Genomic DNA, 17815 nt, shown 5'->3' with positions numbered 1-17815 from the left:
AGCCTGGTCCTCAGAACCAGCCTGGGCCCCAGCCTTCTCATGCGTAAGAGGAGGATAAAATAACGCCCACTTTGAGGCTGCCATAAACGGGCTGAGGCTTGGAGCCCAGGGCCCACCCCATCCACTGGCAGCCACGCAGCTTCATGGGTTTGGGGAGACATCCTGAACCACAGGCTCACAGTCTAACCCACTTTTCAGTCAGAGATTACCTGCCTTGAGCAACAAAGCATCTCTGAGGTTTTTAAAATCACAGGGATTTTCCTTCAGAAGATGGGGAGGGCCCTGGTCCCTCCGTGTGTTCCAGGCTTTGTCTCGGGTTCACGTCAGGCTGCCCAAGAGGGGGCCCCTCTGACCCACCCCTGCCCACCACCCCGGGCACAGCTCAACCGGACGTTCAGACATGGCCCCAGCCGTCTGGGATTCGGATATTTGTTTTCCTACTTTTGCCAACATTTGGCCCCAACACTGGGAAGGGAGGGATCAGTTGCTCCTCGACTGCAGAGGTGACACTGTCTCTGAAGAACTCCCGAAGAATTCTCCTCAGTTCCTAGCAACACGCAGCATACAAACATCCCTTCCCACCCGCCCCAACTCACCCTCAGCTGGGAAAACCGGGGGGGCTTCTGGGGCGGCTCCTCGTAGGGTCTGTCTGCCAGGGAGGCGATGATGCGCTTGCGATGGCCGAGCAGGTGCACCTTTAGGACCTGGGCAGGGGCGGGGAGAGGAAGGTCAGGCGGCAACTGGGCCCCCAGCCCCCAGCCCTCACCCCCACAGGCCATGCTGGCAGCCCAGGGACACTCAGAGCAGGGCTGTACTCACGTTGACAAGCTCCAGCTCCCAGAGGTTCTTCACAGTGTCAATGGAGCTGTAGCCACTCGACAGGAAGGAGTGGACATAGTCCTGCAGGCCCAGGGAGTCCAGCCAGGAGGGCACTGACAGGGGGCTGTTCCCATCATAGCCCAGAGCCTTCACCTGTGGGGCGAGGGCAGGAGGCGGGACTAACATCTCAGCACTTGGGACGAGGACCCTGGGGACCATGGGGACGCAGGCCAGTTCACTCAGACCACACCAGAGGCTGAGGCTGGAGTAGGTATGGGACAGCTCCTGAGGACCAACGAGGGGCCTGTGTCCTAGCATCCCCGAGTCGCTCCACTCACACAGCCTTCTCTACCTCAGCTCTGGTCTCGGGCCCCATCTGCGGACTACCAGGGCACCCCAGGTCTGGGAAAGGTGCCCTATCAGGTAAGGCTAGATGGGGAGGAGCGTTTGTGGAGGCCCCTACTGTGCTCTGACAAGATCACAGACCTCGTAGGACAAGAAAATGGTGTGTGTCTGTGAAGCGGGCACTGGCCTCACTGCTAGGACTCATTAGTGCTTCCTGAGCTCTGGGCAAGTGGAAGAGACTCTGTGCCAGCAGAGCTGAGGAGAGGCTCAGGCCTACCAGCCACAGCTCCCCAGGAGGCAGAGACTGCTTCCTCTGCTGCCCCGAGGGCCCCGGGCCTCCTGGGGAGGGCCTGGTCTCAGGCAACAGGCCAAGCCTGTGGGCACCAGGCTCCGCGCCAGGCAGATGCCTGCAGTGCCGTTCCTGAGGCCGGACTAGGTCCTGACTGTCCCTAGTGCTCTGCTGGCCTTGGGATGTGGCAAAGAAGTAAACAGGATACTGTCCTCCCCGCTGGGGCTCCCGAGATGAGGGGCAGACCCCCACAGTGACCTGCACATCCCCTGAGCCCCGCCCCGCCCCTGGCAAAGGCTGAGACCACGGAACTGTCGGTGGTCACCTTGGGCAGGGACCGCGCAGCCTGGAGCAGCTTCCGCCTGTGCTGTGCATCACTGATGCCGATTTCCCGCAGGTCTTGATCTTCCATCACATTAGGCCCCTAAGAGCAGAAAGGAGAACGTGAGGGCCTCCTGGACAAGGCCGCTGGCTCCCTCAGGGCGTCATGTCAGCCTGTCATGGCCCCTTGCCATGTTCTTCTCCTTCGCCACAGGCACCACGAGAGAATGAGCCCCAGGGCGCCCCGCGAGGCCAGGCCAGGCAGCAAGCAGCCTCATGCAGCAGGAAGACAAACCTGCCCAGGCTGCCCACCCAGCCAGAGCGGCTCCCAGAGTGCTGACCTGGGCTGGAGCAGGCAGGGCCGGGCACAGGCCCTCACCCACCTGAGCTGATGTGCATTTTCCTGGGAGCAGGTTTCATGACCCCCCAAGGTGAACAACAGGAGGATTAATCCCCAGATTCCTCACAGATGTGATTTTGTGATTTAAAGCGGCGGTAACAGCCACCTTGGGCCGGCGGCAGGCGCAGGCACCCAAGAAGCCTGCCTCACCCCGAGGAGGAGAGGAGTCTCAAAGTGGGGACCTGCCTGAGAGAGGAGGGGCGGCTGGGGCTCAGCCCACGTGGGGCAGTTCTCCCCAAGGGAGCAGCTGAGAGCAAAGAAGCCCAGCATGGCAGTGACGACAAGGAGAATGGCTGGTGTCTGCTGTGTTCTTGCTGAGTGACAGGGACGGAAAGCTTTTCTCTGGACCATCCCATTTCAGGCTCACAACCCTGTGTTAGGTTCTACTGGAATCCTCAATTTACAGATAAGGAAACAGACACACACAGGTCAGAAACGCGTCTGAGGTCACACATCTCATGGTGGAGCTAGGATTTGAGGCAGTCGGACTGTACTCACCACTCCTAACCCCTATCATGGTGTCTTTTATTTCTCACAATGGTGTCACAAGATAGGTTTTTTCAGATTATGATACATGAAAAATCATGGGTTCTGCCCTGTCCCTCAGCCACAGCGTCCACCCCCACCGAGGGCAACTGTTACCACTTTCCTGGATGTCCCTCCAGAGCCCAGCTGGGCACCTACACACATGTGCATGCTTCATTTTCGCACAAATGTGATTGTTGTACACATTGTTCAACACCTCATTCTTAACTACTTAGTATATACAGGAGGTCACTCAGTATATGGAGACCTGTCTCTTCTTTTAAAGCTGCATAATCATCCAGATTATGGACATCTTATAAATTGCTAAACCATTTCCCAGTTGAAGGACAATTGTTTCCAATTTCTGCTTTTACAAATGATGCTGCATGAACCTCCCTGTATGTGCATCTTTTCTATGGTGGTTATCAGGAGAGATTGCTGCCAAACCATTCTCAAGAGAGAAGAAGAGAGCTGCAGGCATCACTCTGTCTTCAGGCTATACTACAAAGCTACAGTAATCAAAACAGTATGGCAGACACATAGATCAGTGGAACAGAATAGAGAGCCCAGAAATAAGCCCACGCTTATATAGTCAATTAATCTATGACAAAGGAGGCAAGAATATACAATGGGGAAAGGACAGCCTCTTCAATAAATGGTGTTCAGAAAACTGGACAGCTACCTGCAAAATAATCAAGCTGGACTACTTTCTCATACCATAAAATGGATTAAAGACTTGAATGTAAGACCTGAAACTATAAAACTCCTAGAAGAAAACATAGGCAGTACACTCTGACATCAGTGTTAGCAATATTTTTTGGATCTGTCTTCTCAGGCAAGGGAAACAAAAGCAAAAATAAACAAATAGGACTATATCAAACTAAAAAGCTTCCAGACAGTGAAGGAAACTATCAACAAAATGAAAAGGCAGCCTACTGAATGGGAGAAGATATTTGCAAACAATGTATCAGATAAAGGGTTAATATCCAAAATATACAAAGAACTCATAAAATCAACATAAAAAAACTAAACAACTCGATTAAAAAATGGGTAGAGACTCTGAACAGAAAATTTTCCAAAGACATGCCAATGGCCAACAGACACATGAAGAGATGCTCAGCATCACTAATTGTTAGGGAAATGCAAATCAAAACCACAGAGAGATATCACTTCACAGCTGTCGGAACGGCTACTACCAAAAAGACAAGTAAGTGTTGGCAAGGATGTAGAGAAAAGGGAACTCTCGTGCACTGTTGGTGGGACTGTAAACTGGTGCACTGACAGATGAATGAATGGTGTGGTGTATACACACACACACAGGAATAGTACTCAGCCATAAAAAAAAGAATGAAATCTTAACATTTGTGACAGTGTGGATGGGTTCTAGAGGGCATTACGCTGAGTGAAATAGAGAAAGACAAATACCATATGATCTCACTTATATGTGGGCTCTAAAAAATGAAAACAGACTCATAGATACAGAGAACAAACAGGTGGTTGCCAGACGGGAACTGGGTGAGGTGGTGGGGGGAAGACATAGGTGAAGGGGATTAAGAGGTACAAGCCTCCAGTTACAAAATAAATAAGCCATAGGGATGTAATATACAGCATAAGGAATATGGTCAATGTTGTAATAACATTGTATGGGGACAGATGGTTACTATACTTATTGTGATCATTTCATAATGTATGCAAACGTCAAATCACTATGTAGTACACCTGAAACTAATATAATATTGCATGTCAATTATATTTTGATTTAAAATTTTCAAAAAAGGATTAAAAAAAGAACAGAAATCGCTTGGTCAAAGGGGTATGTGTATTTAGAAGTCTGACAGATATTTATACTCCTATCAGTGCAGCACTGTGCAGAAGTGGCTTATCACTGCACATTTCTTATCACAAGATCATCCCGCTCATAGATGAACTCAAGCATCTTTTCACATTTTATCTACCAAGCACTTACATAGCACTTACTGCCCTCCTCCATGTTTTCCATGCTTTGCACCTGCTAAACCATTGAATAATAGGGACCACTGTTACCCCATTTTACATCTCAGGAAGCTGAGGCCCAGAGAGCATCAGTAACTTCTGGGGCAGAGTTCAGCCCGATGCTCATGTCCCCGCGGCTCTGGGCCGGGCATGCGGAGCAGCTGCAGCTCCTTTTCCAGGAATTACTCACTTTATCCTTTGCATGTTTATCTATGGAGCTGTTGGTCTCTTCTGTATTTGACTTGTAGGAATTCTTTATACAGTAAGGAACTTAACCCTTTATGAAGAGTTAGGCACGTGTCTTTCCTGATTGTCATTGTCTTTGGACTATTACGCTGGCTTTGCTCATGCAGAACCTATCAGCCTGCACCTGAACACACCCACTTTTCTCGTGGAGCTTCTCTAAGTTCTGTCAGCCTTAGAAAGATCTCCCGCTCCAGGATTTTTAAAACAATTCTTTCACATTTTCTTCCCGTAACTTTACAGTTTCATTTTTTACAATCAAATCTTTAATCTATCTGGAATTAATTTTGATGTAAGTTTTTTTTTTTGGCGGTACGCGGGCCTCTCACTGTTGTGGCCTCTTCCGTTGCTGAGCACAGGCTCCAGACGCGCAGGCTCAGTGGCCATGGCTCACGGGCCCAGCCGCTCTGCGGCATGTGGGATCTTCCCGGACCGGGGCACGAACCCGTGTCCCCTGCATCGGCAGGCGGACTCTCAACCACTGCGCCACCAGGGAAGCCCTGATGTAAGTTTTAAGGGTCAGGATCCACTTAATATTTTTCCCAGGCAGGCTGTCTTATTTCTTGAATGAGCTATCTTTTCCCATTGATATGAAATGACTTCTGAGGTACCCTAAATTCCTGTGTTTCCAAGACTTTTTCTGGACTTTTTATTCTATTGAGGTGGGTATTACTTATGCCCACTTTACAGATAGACAAGTTAATAACTCAGGCAAGCTCATGCAGACCACCAACTGGTGGCCTCACCTTTGTACCCAAGCTGTAGTGACTGCTGGTGTGAGAGCTGCCCCAGAGCCTGCGCATGGTGACAAAAATTTTGTCCTATAGAGGACACAAAGAGGACAAGCCATAAGCTCAAGAGACTCCAGGTGAAGATGGCTCTGAAGGCAGACTGGACTCCCTGCTCAGGCCACACGCACACCTTCTGCTGGGACACTAGGGAGCCCTGGGCCTGCAGAAGGTCCCCTGGGCCCTGGCACCACTCCAGGTCTGACCAGATCCCAAGTCACCCCTGAATCTAGGAGTCACCACGCCGAGTTCCTGCAGTCATTCTGGGCCCAAATCTAGGGTGTGCTGATGGGGAAAAGCAGAGAGGGGGGCTGTCTGCCCAGACTTTCTACTTGATGAGGAGGACACCTCAGTGAGGACCTGACAAGTGAACCTCCAAGAGGGTGTCACTGCGGCGATGTTCTGAACACCCACTGTTAACCCCAACATTTACTCAGAAGCCTTCACAAGCTTTTAGGGTAACATTAATACTGGACTGAAGGCTGACAACCAGGAAAACCAGATCCAGATGGGGACAGGACCTTCATTAAGCAGAGCCCCCAGTCAAGAGAACTGGGGACTGTATGCAGCTTTGAGGAGAAAGAGGCAAATGGAAACAAAACCAAAACAAAGGATGTGATGGAAAATCAAAGCAAACAGTTGCCACAGCACGTCCTGGGCTCAGTGCAGGGTCCTCCTGAGTTCCTGAACTTGCCACATCTACATTCTGCGGGATTAGTTCGTGTGGTGACTATAAGGTGCTCCAAATCCTCAAAGGCAAGAAACATTCTGGAAGTTACTGTATCCTCTTGACTGAGGAAGAAACCTTTACACGAGGAGTTTTATGGGGAAGAGGGACTTCTGCTTTGTTTACTTTCTACCACACTTAACATTTACTGAGAGCTGACTATGTGCCAGGCCCTGTTCCGAGTTCCTAGTGAGTAAACAGTTAGGGAGCTCATCAAATAGAACAGCTCATCCGCCTAAGCGAAATCTGAAACACAACTAGTTGACACTTGGCTTGGTTGGGTTCTGTCCTTGAGGGAGAGGGGGCAGGAGGGCGGGGGTTCCCAGCCACAGAGGTGGGAGCAATGCCACAACACCTCCTCCTCCTGGGTGGGTGTGTGCATGCAGTATGTCTGCGTGTGGAAAAGCAGGCTAGGAGACAGTGCACCTGGGCTCTCCTGCTCTGGCCCCAACACGGCCCGTATCAGCCCCTGCAGGACCTGGCCTCCACCCAAGCAAAGGCCTGTATGTTCTGATGCAAGCGTGACTACTGGGCAGAGCAGCGCTAGACTGCACTCGCCTTGGGACAGGGTTTCGTCTCTCAGCAGTGGTTTCCAGACTTTCCACCTGCCCCACCCCCTCCAGCCTCATTTCCATATTCAGTATTCTCATTCTCTCTCTCTCTCTCTCTCTCTCTCTCTCTCTCTGCCAGGAGTCATAAAAAAACAAAGGCTGAAACCTCCTCTCTTGGGGGAGAAAGAATGGGACAGAGCTACTGTCCAGGCCTGATTCTGCCTCAGGGGAAAAGCCTGGCACTGGTGCTTCCCCTGCAGCCCCTCCCTCTCCTTTCTGCCTCCCAGTCCTTTCTTGGGCCTCAAGGAGCCAGGGGCTGTGAGAAGAGCTACTCCAGACAGAGGAGGCACGGAATTGGGAGAAGTGTGTCGCTGGGGGTGGGGCCTCAACCTGGACGCACATGAAAATGCAAATTAAGACCTTAAAACATTAAATATTAGTAGTTAGCAATATAACAAAAAATTAAAACAAACTTCAATTTGAAGGATGATGTTCAAATTGAGGGAAATAAGTTCAGATATTGTGTGGCTGTGTCCCAGTCATCAAAGGTCTTAGAGAAACTTCCAGCTGTTTTTGAAAGTGCATGAGTGGAGTGATGTCTTCAGGGAGGCCATTCCGAATTGGGAATGGTAAAATGTAAATATGAGACACACAGGACACAAAGTATTTAGCTGCCGATCCGTGAGACCTCTTCCCAAGTGAATCCCATACTTGAACTTGGGAATATTTGCTAGCAGTGTTCTCCCTGATGAAACTTCTCTCCAGAAGCAACCACAGTCAGTGAGCCTAAAGAGCATTTGGCATTTCCTCAAGAGGACGTCCTCATCAGCTAGAAACATGGATCAGACTGACGCTTCCAACTACTTAATCATTTTCCTGAAGTCATGGGCTCAGTTCCCAAATGCTGTGGCAACCAGGTAGGTGTGGCACCAGCTACTTGCTCTGTATAGTCTGTCATATTTTAAAGTTTCTAACCCCATTTTTTATCTCCAAGAATGGGAAAGTGGAATGTACAGAGTGAAGGAGAATACAACGTTGGGATAAAACACTAAACTTTTGTTTTTCGAGGCAGAACACTCAATTTTCTACCTTATTTCCTAATTTTTATTTTATGATAATATTGAAAATTGGCAAGTGTATAAATGTTAAAAACTTCTAATTGTTAAAAAGCACTGAGAAAATGGGAGCTAGCACTTAGAATAAGAAAGACAAAACTATTAAAAAAAAAGACCTTTAGAGCAGATTACTCTAATCAAGGGAAGGAAGGGTGGGAGGATGAGGGAAGTACCAGCCTGAGTGAACTGAGCAGCCAATACTCACCACACGCATGGCTGTATTGATCTGTGGCACCTGCCTGAGCAGCTAAAGCTCCTTAAGCAGATAAGCAGCTCGGTGGGCGGGCGAGAGGCCCCCACATCTCCACCTGGGCCCGAGGCATCCTCCAGAGTCTCTGTGCACCAAGGGGGTAGCTCAGAGCTTCCCTGGGTCCTGGCTATTTCAATGTGATACTTATGCTGCCCCTCTGCCTTCCAGAATTTTGTAGATTTCTACTGGGCCCTGCTTCTATCTCTCCCTCATATTAACAAAATAAATAAATAAAATTGTTTTCTGAGTAGAAAAGTTATATAAGTCTATTATAAAAAATTAATAAAGTACAAAGAAAAATGTAAAAGCCACTTATAAATCCATTACCTCTGGGGGGGAAAAACACCCCAGAGTTACCATTCTGATGAATTCTTTTAAGTGGCTTAATATTTTTTAAAAACTGAGATTGGGATCACTTCTAGTATTTCAGTGTATTTTTCTAAGCTTTTATTGTAAAAAAAAAAAAAAAAGCAAAAGTTGGGATTGTGGTATATGTATTACTTATTTAACCTGCTTTCCCACATGCTGACATGCTGCGTGCACACACCTCCTCGTGACACGTGACCACCTGCTTCCACTGCACACTCTCTAGTTCCTGGGCATCCCATAATCTCACCCGCCACTGGACATTTTGGCTCCTCCTTTGCACGTAGTTTTCTACCATCCCCAGAACATGTTACTGGCCACAACGACGGAGTTGTTGTGGGCATTGTCATCTGGGGGGAGGGTCACTGAACATGGCACAGGACCCTGGCCTGAGCCAGGACCGCCTTCCCAGGCTGGGGTTGCAGTGACCACACACGCACACTGGTGGGTGAGCCAGGAGGGAGAAGGGTGAGCACACGAGTCTTCCTCGCCCAGACCATAGCCCCAGACCCGGGCCGGCCCAGGGAGAGTGGGAAGGAGCACTGGGAAAGGGAAGAGGAAGCAAGGAGGGGCAGGGCTCTGCTGCTCACTGTTGTGGCCTAAAAATCTTAATAATGATGGAAAATAGAAGCCATGCTCCCTGAAGCATCACCCGTCTACTCCTGCAGGGGCTGAGGGCTTTCTGTGCACCACACAAGGCAGCTGTGGTATAAAGGGATAAGAACTGGGTTCAAATCCCCTACAAAGTCAGAACCTTATAAACAGGAACAAAGCCACCTGCCTGTCCAGGTTAAACAGGAACCGGCGCTCAATGGCTCCTCCTGTGTCCACCTGTTCACCGCTGCCTGGCCCAGCTGACTCCTGCCTCCCTGGAACTTGGTCACAGGACTTCCCAAACTGACACCTTCCCCCAGCTCACGGGTGGCCTTATAAAAAGCTCACCAGCCTCAGTAACAGGAGCAGCTCAGGCTTGACCCACAGCCCCTGCTCTCCTAACGATCCCCACCCCTACCCGGCCCAGCCATGTCCTCAGCTGGAGAGACAGAACTCGATGGTGACAGAGAGCAACTAGTTCCAAGAAGACGAGGATGAAGTGCAAATGTTACCAGCTCCTAGTTCCAGAAGCCAGACCCCTCTCCCCTGTCAGTCTCAAGGGAAGGGTTGTCAGGGACGGCTCTCCTCCTGCGTTCAGGGAGGCAACACCCCTCGTGACCCTTGTTCTCCCAGGCAGGTCCCCAGTGTCCCCCTTCTCTTTGTACCAGGAGCAGCATCCTTCCATCCATCTGCTGCTCGTCACCCCCAAACACCTGCCTTTCTGAGGCCTCATCTGAGGTCAAGATGCCACATTCACCCCCAAATCACCAGTGCAGACTAGCGAAGCCCAGAGTCAAAGAGCCTGGATCCGAGACCACCCAAAGCAGGCTTTAACCTCATGGATCTGAGGACAAAGCCGATTTCTGCTTCCGCTGCAGAGAAATCACCACCTTACGTTCCCACACACGGCCAAGGCCACAGTCAGTCTTGATCGTTGCTGTGTGTCACCACAGCTAACACTGTGCCCCCTTCAGAGCTTATGTGCAGAAGGAAGCAGTCAAATGAGATTCCATGGGACGGGGACAGATGGGGAGGGAGGCAGAGCAACTTGCCCCAAATCATACAGGGGCGCCTGGAGGAAACCCAGGTCTCCCGACTCTCAGCTGGTTCTCAGTGCGAGTAGTTAGAACCCCGTGTTTTTTCCTAAGCTTTGCCCCATCCAGCTTCCTTAACCGTGGCTTCAGCCAGCTGCCCGCGGGCCTGGCCCTTCCCTGAGGGTGGAGGGCAAGAACGCCTGCTGCTGGCCTGTGGTGGGGGCGGCAGCTGCAGGTCCAGAGGGCTCCGGTAGCTCCAAGCCAGTGCCGAGAGCTTACTGCGGTCTGGGCCCCACTAGCTCCTTTGCCAGCCTTTTGCAGAACAGCCCTCAACACAGAGTGGGCGGACGGAATGGTCTGCCTGACCCGACGGGCACCTCGAGTGATGCGCTGGCCTAGCCCACTGGCTCTGACTTTGAAGGATGTGCTGAGCCTGTGGCCCAGCCTCAGCGTCTTCCGGTGAAAGGGGGGCATGGGGGCCAGAGTGGGAGGCGAAGGCACTGCTCTGGGCCCAGGAGACCCAGCTTCCAGCCACAGCTCAGCTGTCTGCTTGAGGAGCAGCCTGGAGCCAATGACTTAATCCCAGAGTCCTGAAAGTGCTGTCCATGGACCCCAGGAGTCCACAGATGGGCTTCAAGGATGCCCGGGGACACCTGAGTTATAACTGACATTTGACAGAGACACACGGGCCCCACTGCTCTGCCCCCTGCACTGCTGCACCTGTACACTGGGGGGGGGGGGGGGGGCGTGTACTAACCGAACACAACGGACGTGCTGAGATGCCAGCACGGGACCCCCTGCTGCTGCTCACGCTGGGATATCAGCAACTGGAAGCTACATCAACAGGATGTGTTCACCAGTCCCGTTCCATCCTAAGGTGCAGTTAGTTAAATCGACAGACATGCAAATAGTTCTCAAACTCCCTTCCACTGTGAAGGGGACCAGAGAAGGCCAGAGCAGCACCGGGGGCACGTAGAGCTGGATGCTGAACAATTCCAGCCGCTGTCACTCTGAATAACTCCAGGGAGAGCAAGAGAGCACACGCGCCCGGAAAGGGGTCCAAAGGGAGCCTGGCTCTCGTCTCAAGGTTCAAGGGCCCAGCAGAGACGAGGAACCACCTCAACTCCTGGGACACTGCGGAGCTAAGTTCTTAAGTGACCACAGAATTTAGTCCGGGAGGCAGGATCCACACTTGTCTAAGAACATTCCTCTCAAAGCCTTAGCTCCACCGCCCCTCCAATGACCCGGCTGAGGGAGCTCTCCCTCTCAGGCCCTGCTACACGTTGGGGCCCAGGAACCCCTACCACACCCACACCCCACTGAGCAGTCAGCTCCCAGAGTGCTCTGCAGAGATGGGCCAGAGCTGGTGCAGAGAAGTCGAGGCGGGGAGGCAACCTGACAGCAGTGCCCGCAGCGGCCCCTTGAAGACGGGGAGGAAAGAAGACAAAGGGAGGGACATCGGAGGGTTGCGGTGAGGAGGTGCCGTGGGGAGCCAGGGCGGGAACCCAAGGGCACAGCCGGCTGCACACATGAAGCCAGCTTCCGGGGCTGAAGAGTGCGGCTAATCTGGGGAACAGGAGCAGGAAGGGAAGCTCGGGGGTCTGGGGACCTGGCTGGAAAGCTTCAGGGAAGCCAATAAAGAAGGACCTCCTTGCCGAGCTTACGCCTTTAGCTCTTGCAGGGCTCGGTCCTTTTCACCTGCCATCCCTCTCCCACTCGTGGGACCAGCTGGCACAGTCTCAGAAACAGACAGGAAAACAGGGGGAGGCTGCCTGCATGTGGCAGAAGCCTGTGAAGAAATAAATGGACGGGAGGAGCACGAGGCCTCCCTGACGCTGCCCCTAAGAGGCAGCGGGCTTGCCGGCTCAGTCTCTGTTTCCAGCCCATCCCGAACCCGCTGCCAGACTCATTTCCGCTTTCAATTTGTCCAACACCCAGCCTCGACCACCTCCCACGTGCCTGCTCTCCACTCCACCCTGCTGTTAAGGGGCACCATGACTCCCGGGAAGCTCTGCCTGGGGAGGGCACAGCCACAGGACCCTGCCTCCGAGGCCCAGGGCTCAGAGACCTTGGGGCTCCCCCAGAGCGTGCTTTCGAGGCTCCTCGCAGTCAGGCCCAGCCCACCTCTGCTGCCCAGTCAGGGCCCTGCCCTTCTCTGCACCTCGAGCCAGATTCCCCTCACCACAGACAGTGTGGGCCTCTCCCTGGAGTCTTTCCAAGTCCTGCAGGCCTCTACAAAACCCTCAGGACAGCAAGTAGAACCCAGGGGTTCAAAGTTGGACAGATCTGGGCTAGCTTCCCAGCTCTGCCACTTCCTGGCAGTGCCTCCACCCTCTGGGCCCCAGCGGCCCCATCTGCGACTTGATGGACAACCGCCCCAGGGCTGGGCGCCAGCTCAGTGCCCGGCAGGCGGTGAACCCTGGGTAAGCGCAGGGCCTCCTCCCTGCGGCAGCACTTAACACTTGGCCGCTCTGTTGTTACTATCGCGCTGTGTGCTACCTTCTCCCAGCTCATCTGTCAAGTTCCTTAAGGCTCCTACATTATCTGCTTTTCTGATTTCAGATCCATTCATTGTAAGAAATGAATGGAAATCATTTCTTAATGATTTTAGCAGAAAATAGCAGAAAATCTATTTCACTCCAAAAAAAAAGAAAATGAAGCCACCCATAATCCCCGAGATAACTGACTGTGGAAAACATTTTGGCTCACTCCCTGCACCTCTAGATGTTTGCTTTTTTGAAAATTAAGGTCATGTTGCACATGGATTTTTGTGTCTCAATTTCTTCACTCAACACTCCAAGGTGAATGTTTCTCCACATCAGACAGTCTTAAAAAACTTTTTAAATGTCCACATCATACCCCAGCGTGAGAAGCACCGCCATTTACTCAATGAACACTTCCGTAAAGGGAGGGCAGGCCAAGTCCCAGGTACAGAGACCCGCACCAGCACGCGTGAGCTGAAAACCTGCCAACCACAAATCACCTTCCTTCCGCGCTGATTAACTGCATTTCCTCCCTTTTCCAGAGAAAGCCCATTTCCTGTGCACAAGATTTGTGGTGAAAAAAATGGAACTGGCTCTGACGCACAAGCCAGTGTGGTGAGCTGCCGGCAGATGTGTGAGCCTGATTCCCCGTCCCTTCTCCCAGGGTCTGGGGTCAGTCCCATCAGCCTTGGGAGTGAACACCTGGCAGACCATGCTGCCCTGCCCCTGCCCCGTGCAAATCAGAGGCCCTTTCTGCCTGCAGACAAGAGGGTGTGAAGAAAGTTCCAGGTACAATCCTTGCTGGTCCAGCTCAGTCATCACATCACAGGAGGAAGAGCCAAGAGAAAGAGGGTGTTGAGCTTAGACAAGACAGGACCCAGGAGGCCGTGACAGAGGTCTTCAATTTTCTAATGGGCTTAAGCGTGTTCTGTGTGGCCCCAAAAGGTAAACCTGGTTCAATGGACAGAAACCACAAGGAAACAGATTTTGGCTCAATATAAAGAATGCTCTAAACCAGCCCAAGCAATGCAGAGAGTGAATGGGCTATACCTTTGTAAGGTGGAGAAGCCTGTTACTGGGAAAACATCACGGCAGAGCTCATCTGGAGGGGATTCGGGCACAGAGGGGATGATGAGACCACACGATGTTAAAGTCCCTTCCACGTTGAGAGGGAGCTGCGCGACCCCCCTCAAATGCCCTATACTCCTCCCACAACAGCTCGGAGGAGCCCGCCACAGGGAGATTCCATAGCAGCCATCAGTTTCCAGATGTTCCTACTACATCTAGAGTCTGGATGGCTTCCTGGGAGCCACTTGTGCATCTTGTAGAAGAGTCTCCAGGGTATTTCAAAACTAAGGGAAACATTTACAGCCTATTGGAAACCAAACCACACGGGGATAATACCACAGCTAACATGATGTAAGTTATACCATACGCAAGGAGGGAATGTTTCTAAACAAAAATGCTCCCTTCTTGTGTGTTTTCTTCCTCTTTTTTCTGGTTGCTAAAACTTAATTAGCCTTGCAGTCCATCTGGCAACTTACATGCAATTACCCAGGATACTTTGCATGGCTACTCAGGCCACTCGAGGTCTGAGAAGGGACAGGCTAGGCTGTGGTATAGTCAGCATTCCTTCCTGCATGGACTCTGCCTGCCAGCTGCCCCTCCAGAACCGAGAGGAGAGAGAGGAACAGCTCGCACCCAGAGCAGCAGGAGAGGCCTGGAAGGCCCTGGAAGAACTGAGCTGCTGGCCTCCCTCAATGAGTGCTCTTCCCAAATAGAAACAGACGCGTTCTAACAGAGGCCCTGCATCCTGCATGGATGTTTGGTCCAGGGCCCGCCCAGCTACTTTCCGATCTGAGCACAGGGGTGACAGGGAAGCACTTTTAAAGGAGTCTTGATATTCAAGGCTTAGGAACCTTAGCCTTTCCAAACTAGCAGAAGGAGGGGTGAGAAGTCAAGAGCTCAGCCCCTAAGATTCCTAAGCATAGGGAGGGGACACTCTGTGACATCCATGGCCACCCTCCCTTGCCCATCTGATGGCCAGCGCTAGGAGAGGGAAGGCCCCTCAACACCAGCACCAAGGGCCAAGTGTCCTCACTCACTGGCTGAACCCCCACCTCCACCTTGGGTTTGTCAGTCTTCCCCATAGAACATGGTGAGTCAGGGATTAGTTTATAACAACTATAAATATACTCAGTTCAACTTAAAAAAAATTGTTATTTTAAAACCTAAGATTTTTAAAAGCTGAAAAATAACTGGCCCGAAGCTGGTTCTGGAAAGGTGGTTTGCAGCAGCCTTTGCTGTCTGCCCTGAGGATGGAGACGGCCCAGGTGAAGTGAGCGGTCCCAGTCAGGGTCCCCCTGTGATCCCCAGGCCAGCTCCCTGGGTGGCCCTCTACTCAGGAGGCACCCAATGCCACCTTGTTGGTGAGAAGCCCACAGAGACCCACTCTGGACAGGAGAGGGCGGGGGAGCTCTGGGCTGACCGACCACCGCCCCTCAACCATGGCAGCGAGGGAGCTGGGGGGTCAGAAATCTGCTTCAGGGATTGAAGGCAACTCAGCATCCACTCGGGACTGCGTTCTGGGAATTGTCAGAGTGGGGGATAGGCCCGCCAGGAATCAAGGAGGAGCCTCAAACCAGCTCCTGACATAACACGTGCAGCAGGGCGACTTAAAGCATATGAACGGTTCCATTCCCACTCCCCTCATCCTCGAGTAAGAAAGTGGCCGTGCAGAACGGTGGTTAGAGCAGGACCCCCGGACCCAGGTGCCAGGCACACGTTCCTACCCCACCAATTCCCAGAGCTGTGGGTGTGAGTGAGACACTCCACTGCTCTGCATCTGGAAAACGGAGATGTTGATAGGAGCGCACATCTCAGGGCTACTGGGAGAGTCAATGAGTGGATACATGCAAACCACTGTCCCACAACTGCCCGCACACAGAGCACTAACAAGATGTGTCAGCTCTGTCGTCACCACTGCACTCAACACCTGCCCTGGGGCAGCCGGGGCTGCCTGGGAGCCGGAGCCAAAGCCCGGACCCGACCCATGAGGACATCTCGGGAGGGCTTCCAGGAGAGGGATGGTCACGGACAGCCCACCCTGAGCTGCTTGCTGGACTGACACAGGGGGCACTGGATCCAGAGCCCAGGGTCCCAGCCAGGCCCCTACTCCACAGGGAGCCTGAGAAAAGACATTGGGTTTTTTCCTTTTTCTCTGAGACGTTGTGCTCTGCAAGAAGAGCGCGCAAAGTTATAGCTCAGAAAAGGAAGCAATCCTTCCCACCCCCAGCTCAGCCTCTCGTCTGGGCCACCTCTGAGGCCGCGGCCCCGCCAGACACTCAGCCTTCCTGAGGGAGACCAGGCTCCCGGCTTCAGTGACTATGGGCTCCACGGCATAGTTTCGGGGAACAAAGGGAACTTCTGGTGTCCGGCTGAGATAGGAAGGGGAGTCGCCAGGGGGACCCGGCTGTCCCGTGCACCTCAATTCTCGGAGCCACCCACTGCCTGGTGTCTGAAAGAGAGCGGGGATGGGGCCAATGGGTGCATCAGAGACACGCCTTCTTGGACGCAAACTTGCAAAGAGCTCTCCCCACAGGGCCGTGTCCGGAGCGGAGCTGAGGAAGCAGGCGACACTCAGTTGAGCGCCCCGGGTTTAAGCCATGCAGCCCCCTCTTCCCCGAGACAAAGATCTACGTACAGTTTCCAACTCTAGCACGGCCTGGGCAGCAGGGAGCGTCTCCCCCGGGGGCCTGAACACTCACCAGGAAGCGGACATCGTCAAAGCCATTGAGAAGCAGCCTGCTCTCATACTGCTGCAGCCCCACGGCCTCCAGCCACTCCCCGACGCTCTGCTCCGGCGGCCGCGAACCTGACGAGAGAGGAATCGGCAGACGCTTGAAAAGGGAAAAACCATTGAGGCGGTAGCAGCGGCACTCAGAGGAAGACAGATGGCACTGCCACATCATAGTCATTACCATAAAGCAGCCACACTCCGTACTAGAGGAGGGAGAGTGGTGGCCCTGCGGCCCCTCCTCAGTGGGTGCACCAAGGGCACCGGGCGGCCACGGCCCACTCACGCACCCCCCTGGGTCCTGCTGCTCCGGGGCCTCGCAGCACCTGCACGGCCGCTGCCCGGGGATCGGGGGAGCCAAGCCCCAACGCTCTCCGGGTCGGCGTTCGTCCGCCTCCTCGGAGGTATTTCAGAAAGTCTGTCCCCACGGGCACCAGAAGGGGCCGGGGACGAGGGACAAGTCCCGCGACCTTGCAGCACAGGCCGGTCAGGGGCGAGCGCGCCTCTTCATGCAGTGAAGGGACACAGACACAGCGACCACAGCGAGGACTCCGTTCACGGTCACGGGGAGCCAGCGCATGCAACACAAGCAGCAGGAACCCGGCACGGGGAGAAAGGAGACTTTTACTTGTCTTTCCCCAGCAGTCCCGGAACAAGCAAACCATGGCCACCGGCACTTCGTGCTCAGAGGCTCAAGTCGGGGTGGTGCGTGCGGGCGGGTGCGCGCGCGCGCGCATGGGCCGGAGCTCCGGCCGGGAGCCGGGTCCCCAGCTAGACTCCGGCTGCCGGCGAGCGGGGCGTCTCCCCGGCCAGGCCGCTGTCCGCGGGGCCGCCTTCCCGGGCGGGGCTGTGTGGCGGGGGCTGGGCGTTCATCGTCCTCTTCCGACGACGGTGGCTGGCTGCTCCCGTGACTGGCCTGCCTGCTCGGCTGGAAAGCAGGCGGGCAGATCCAGTTCTTGGCTAAAGAAGACAAAGCCCAGCCCAATAAAGGGGAGAGAAAGGAAGCGGTCCTCCGTCAGCTGAGCTGTGGTGGCTCAAGTCTATTCCCATTCTGCGCTGCTCTCTCTTTGGCTGAGTGATAAAGACAGCAACTGTCTTCCCAGGGTCTCCGGAGCTTGCTGTCCTCCTCTGAGGATGAGCAGGGAGGGGAGGAGATGCATTTGCTCCGCTCCTCAGG

The 17815-nt window shown here is 53.3% G+C and overlaps 1 protein-coding gene across 8 annotated transcripts in view; it reads right to left on the bottom strand.

Moving 5' to 3' along the window:
• The window catches only part of ANKS1A (ankyrin repeat and sterile alpha motif domain containing 1A), a 186088-nt gene that overhangs the window by 9232 nt on the left and 159041 nt on the right, over positions 1–17815 (bottom strand). For all 8 annotated transcript variants that reach the window (XM_024766225.1, XM_024766226.1, XM_024766227.1 and 5 more), the window contains 4 exons: positions 16610–16716; positions 1779–1877; positions 820–972; positions 597–704 (listed from right to left, as the gene is read on the bottom strand). In XM_024766225.1, coding sequence (XP_024621993.1) covers positions 597–704; positions 820–972; positions 1779–1877; positions 16610–16716 — 467 coding nt within the window. The remainder of the gene's footprint in view (positions 1–596; positions 705–819; positions 973–1778; positions 1878–16609; positions 16717–17815) is intronic.

The sequence above is a fragment of the Neophocaena asiaeorientalis genome, unplaced genomic scaffold, assembly GCF_003031525.2.
Source record: "Neophocaena asiaeorientalis asiaeorientalis breed wild unplaced genomic scaffold, Neophocaena_asiaeorientalis_V1.1 scaffold46, whole genome shotgun sequence".
In the NCBI taxonomy this organism is placed as follows: Eukaryota; Metazoa; Chordata; class Mammalia; order Artiodactyla; family Phocoenidae; genus Neophocaena; species Neophocaena asiaeorientalis.
Note: the sequence above shows the minus strand (reverse complement) of the source record. Positions and strands in the feature narration are given on the sequence as shown.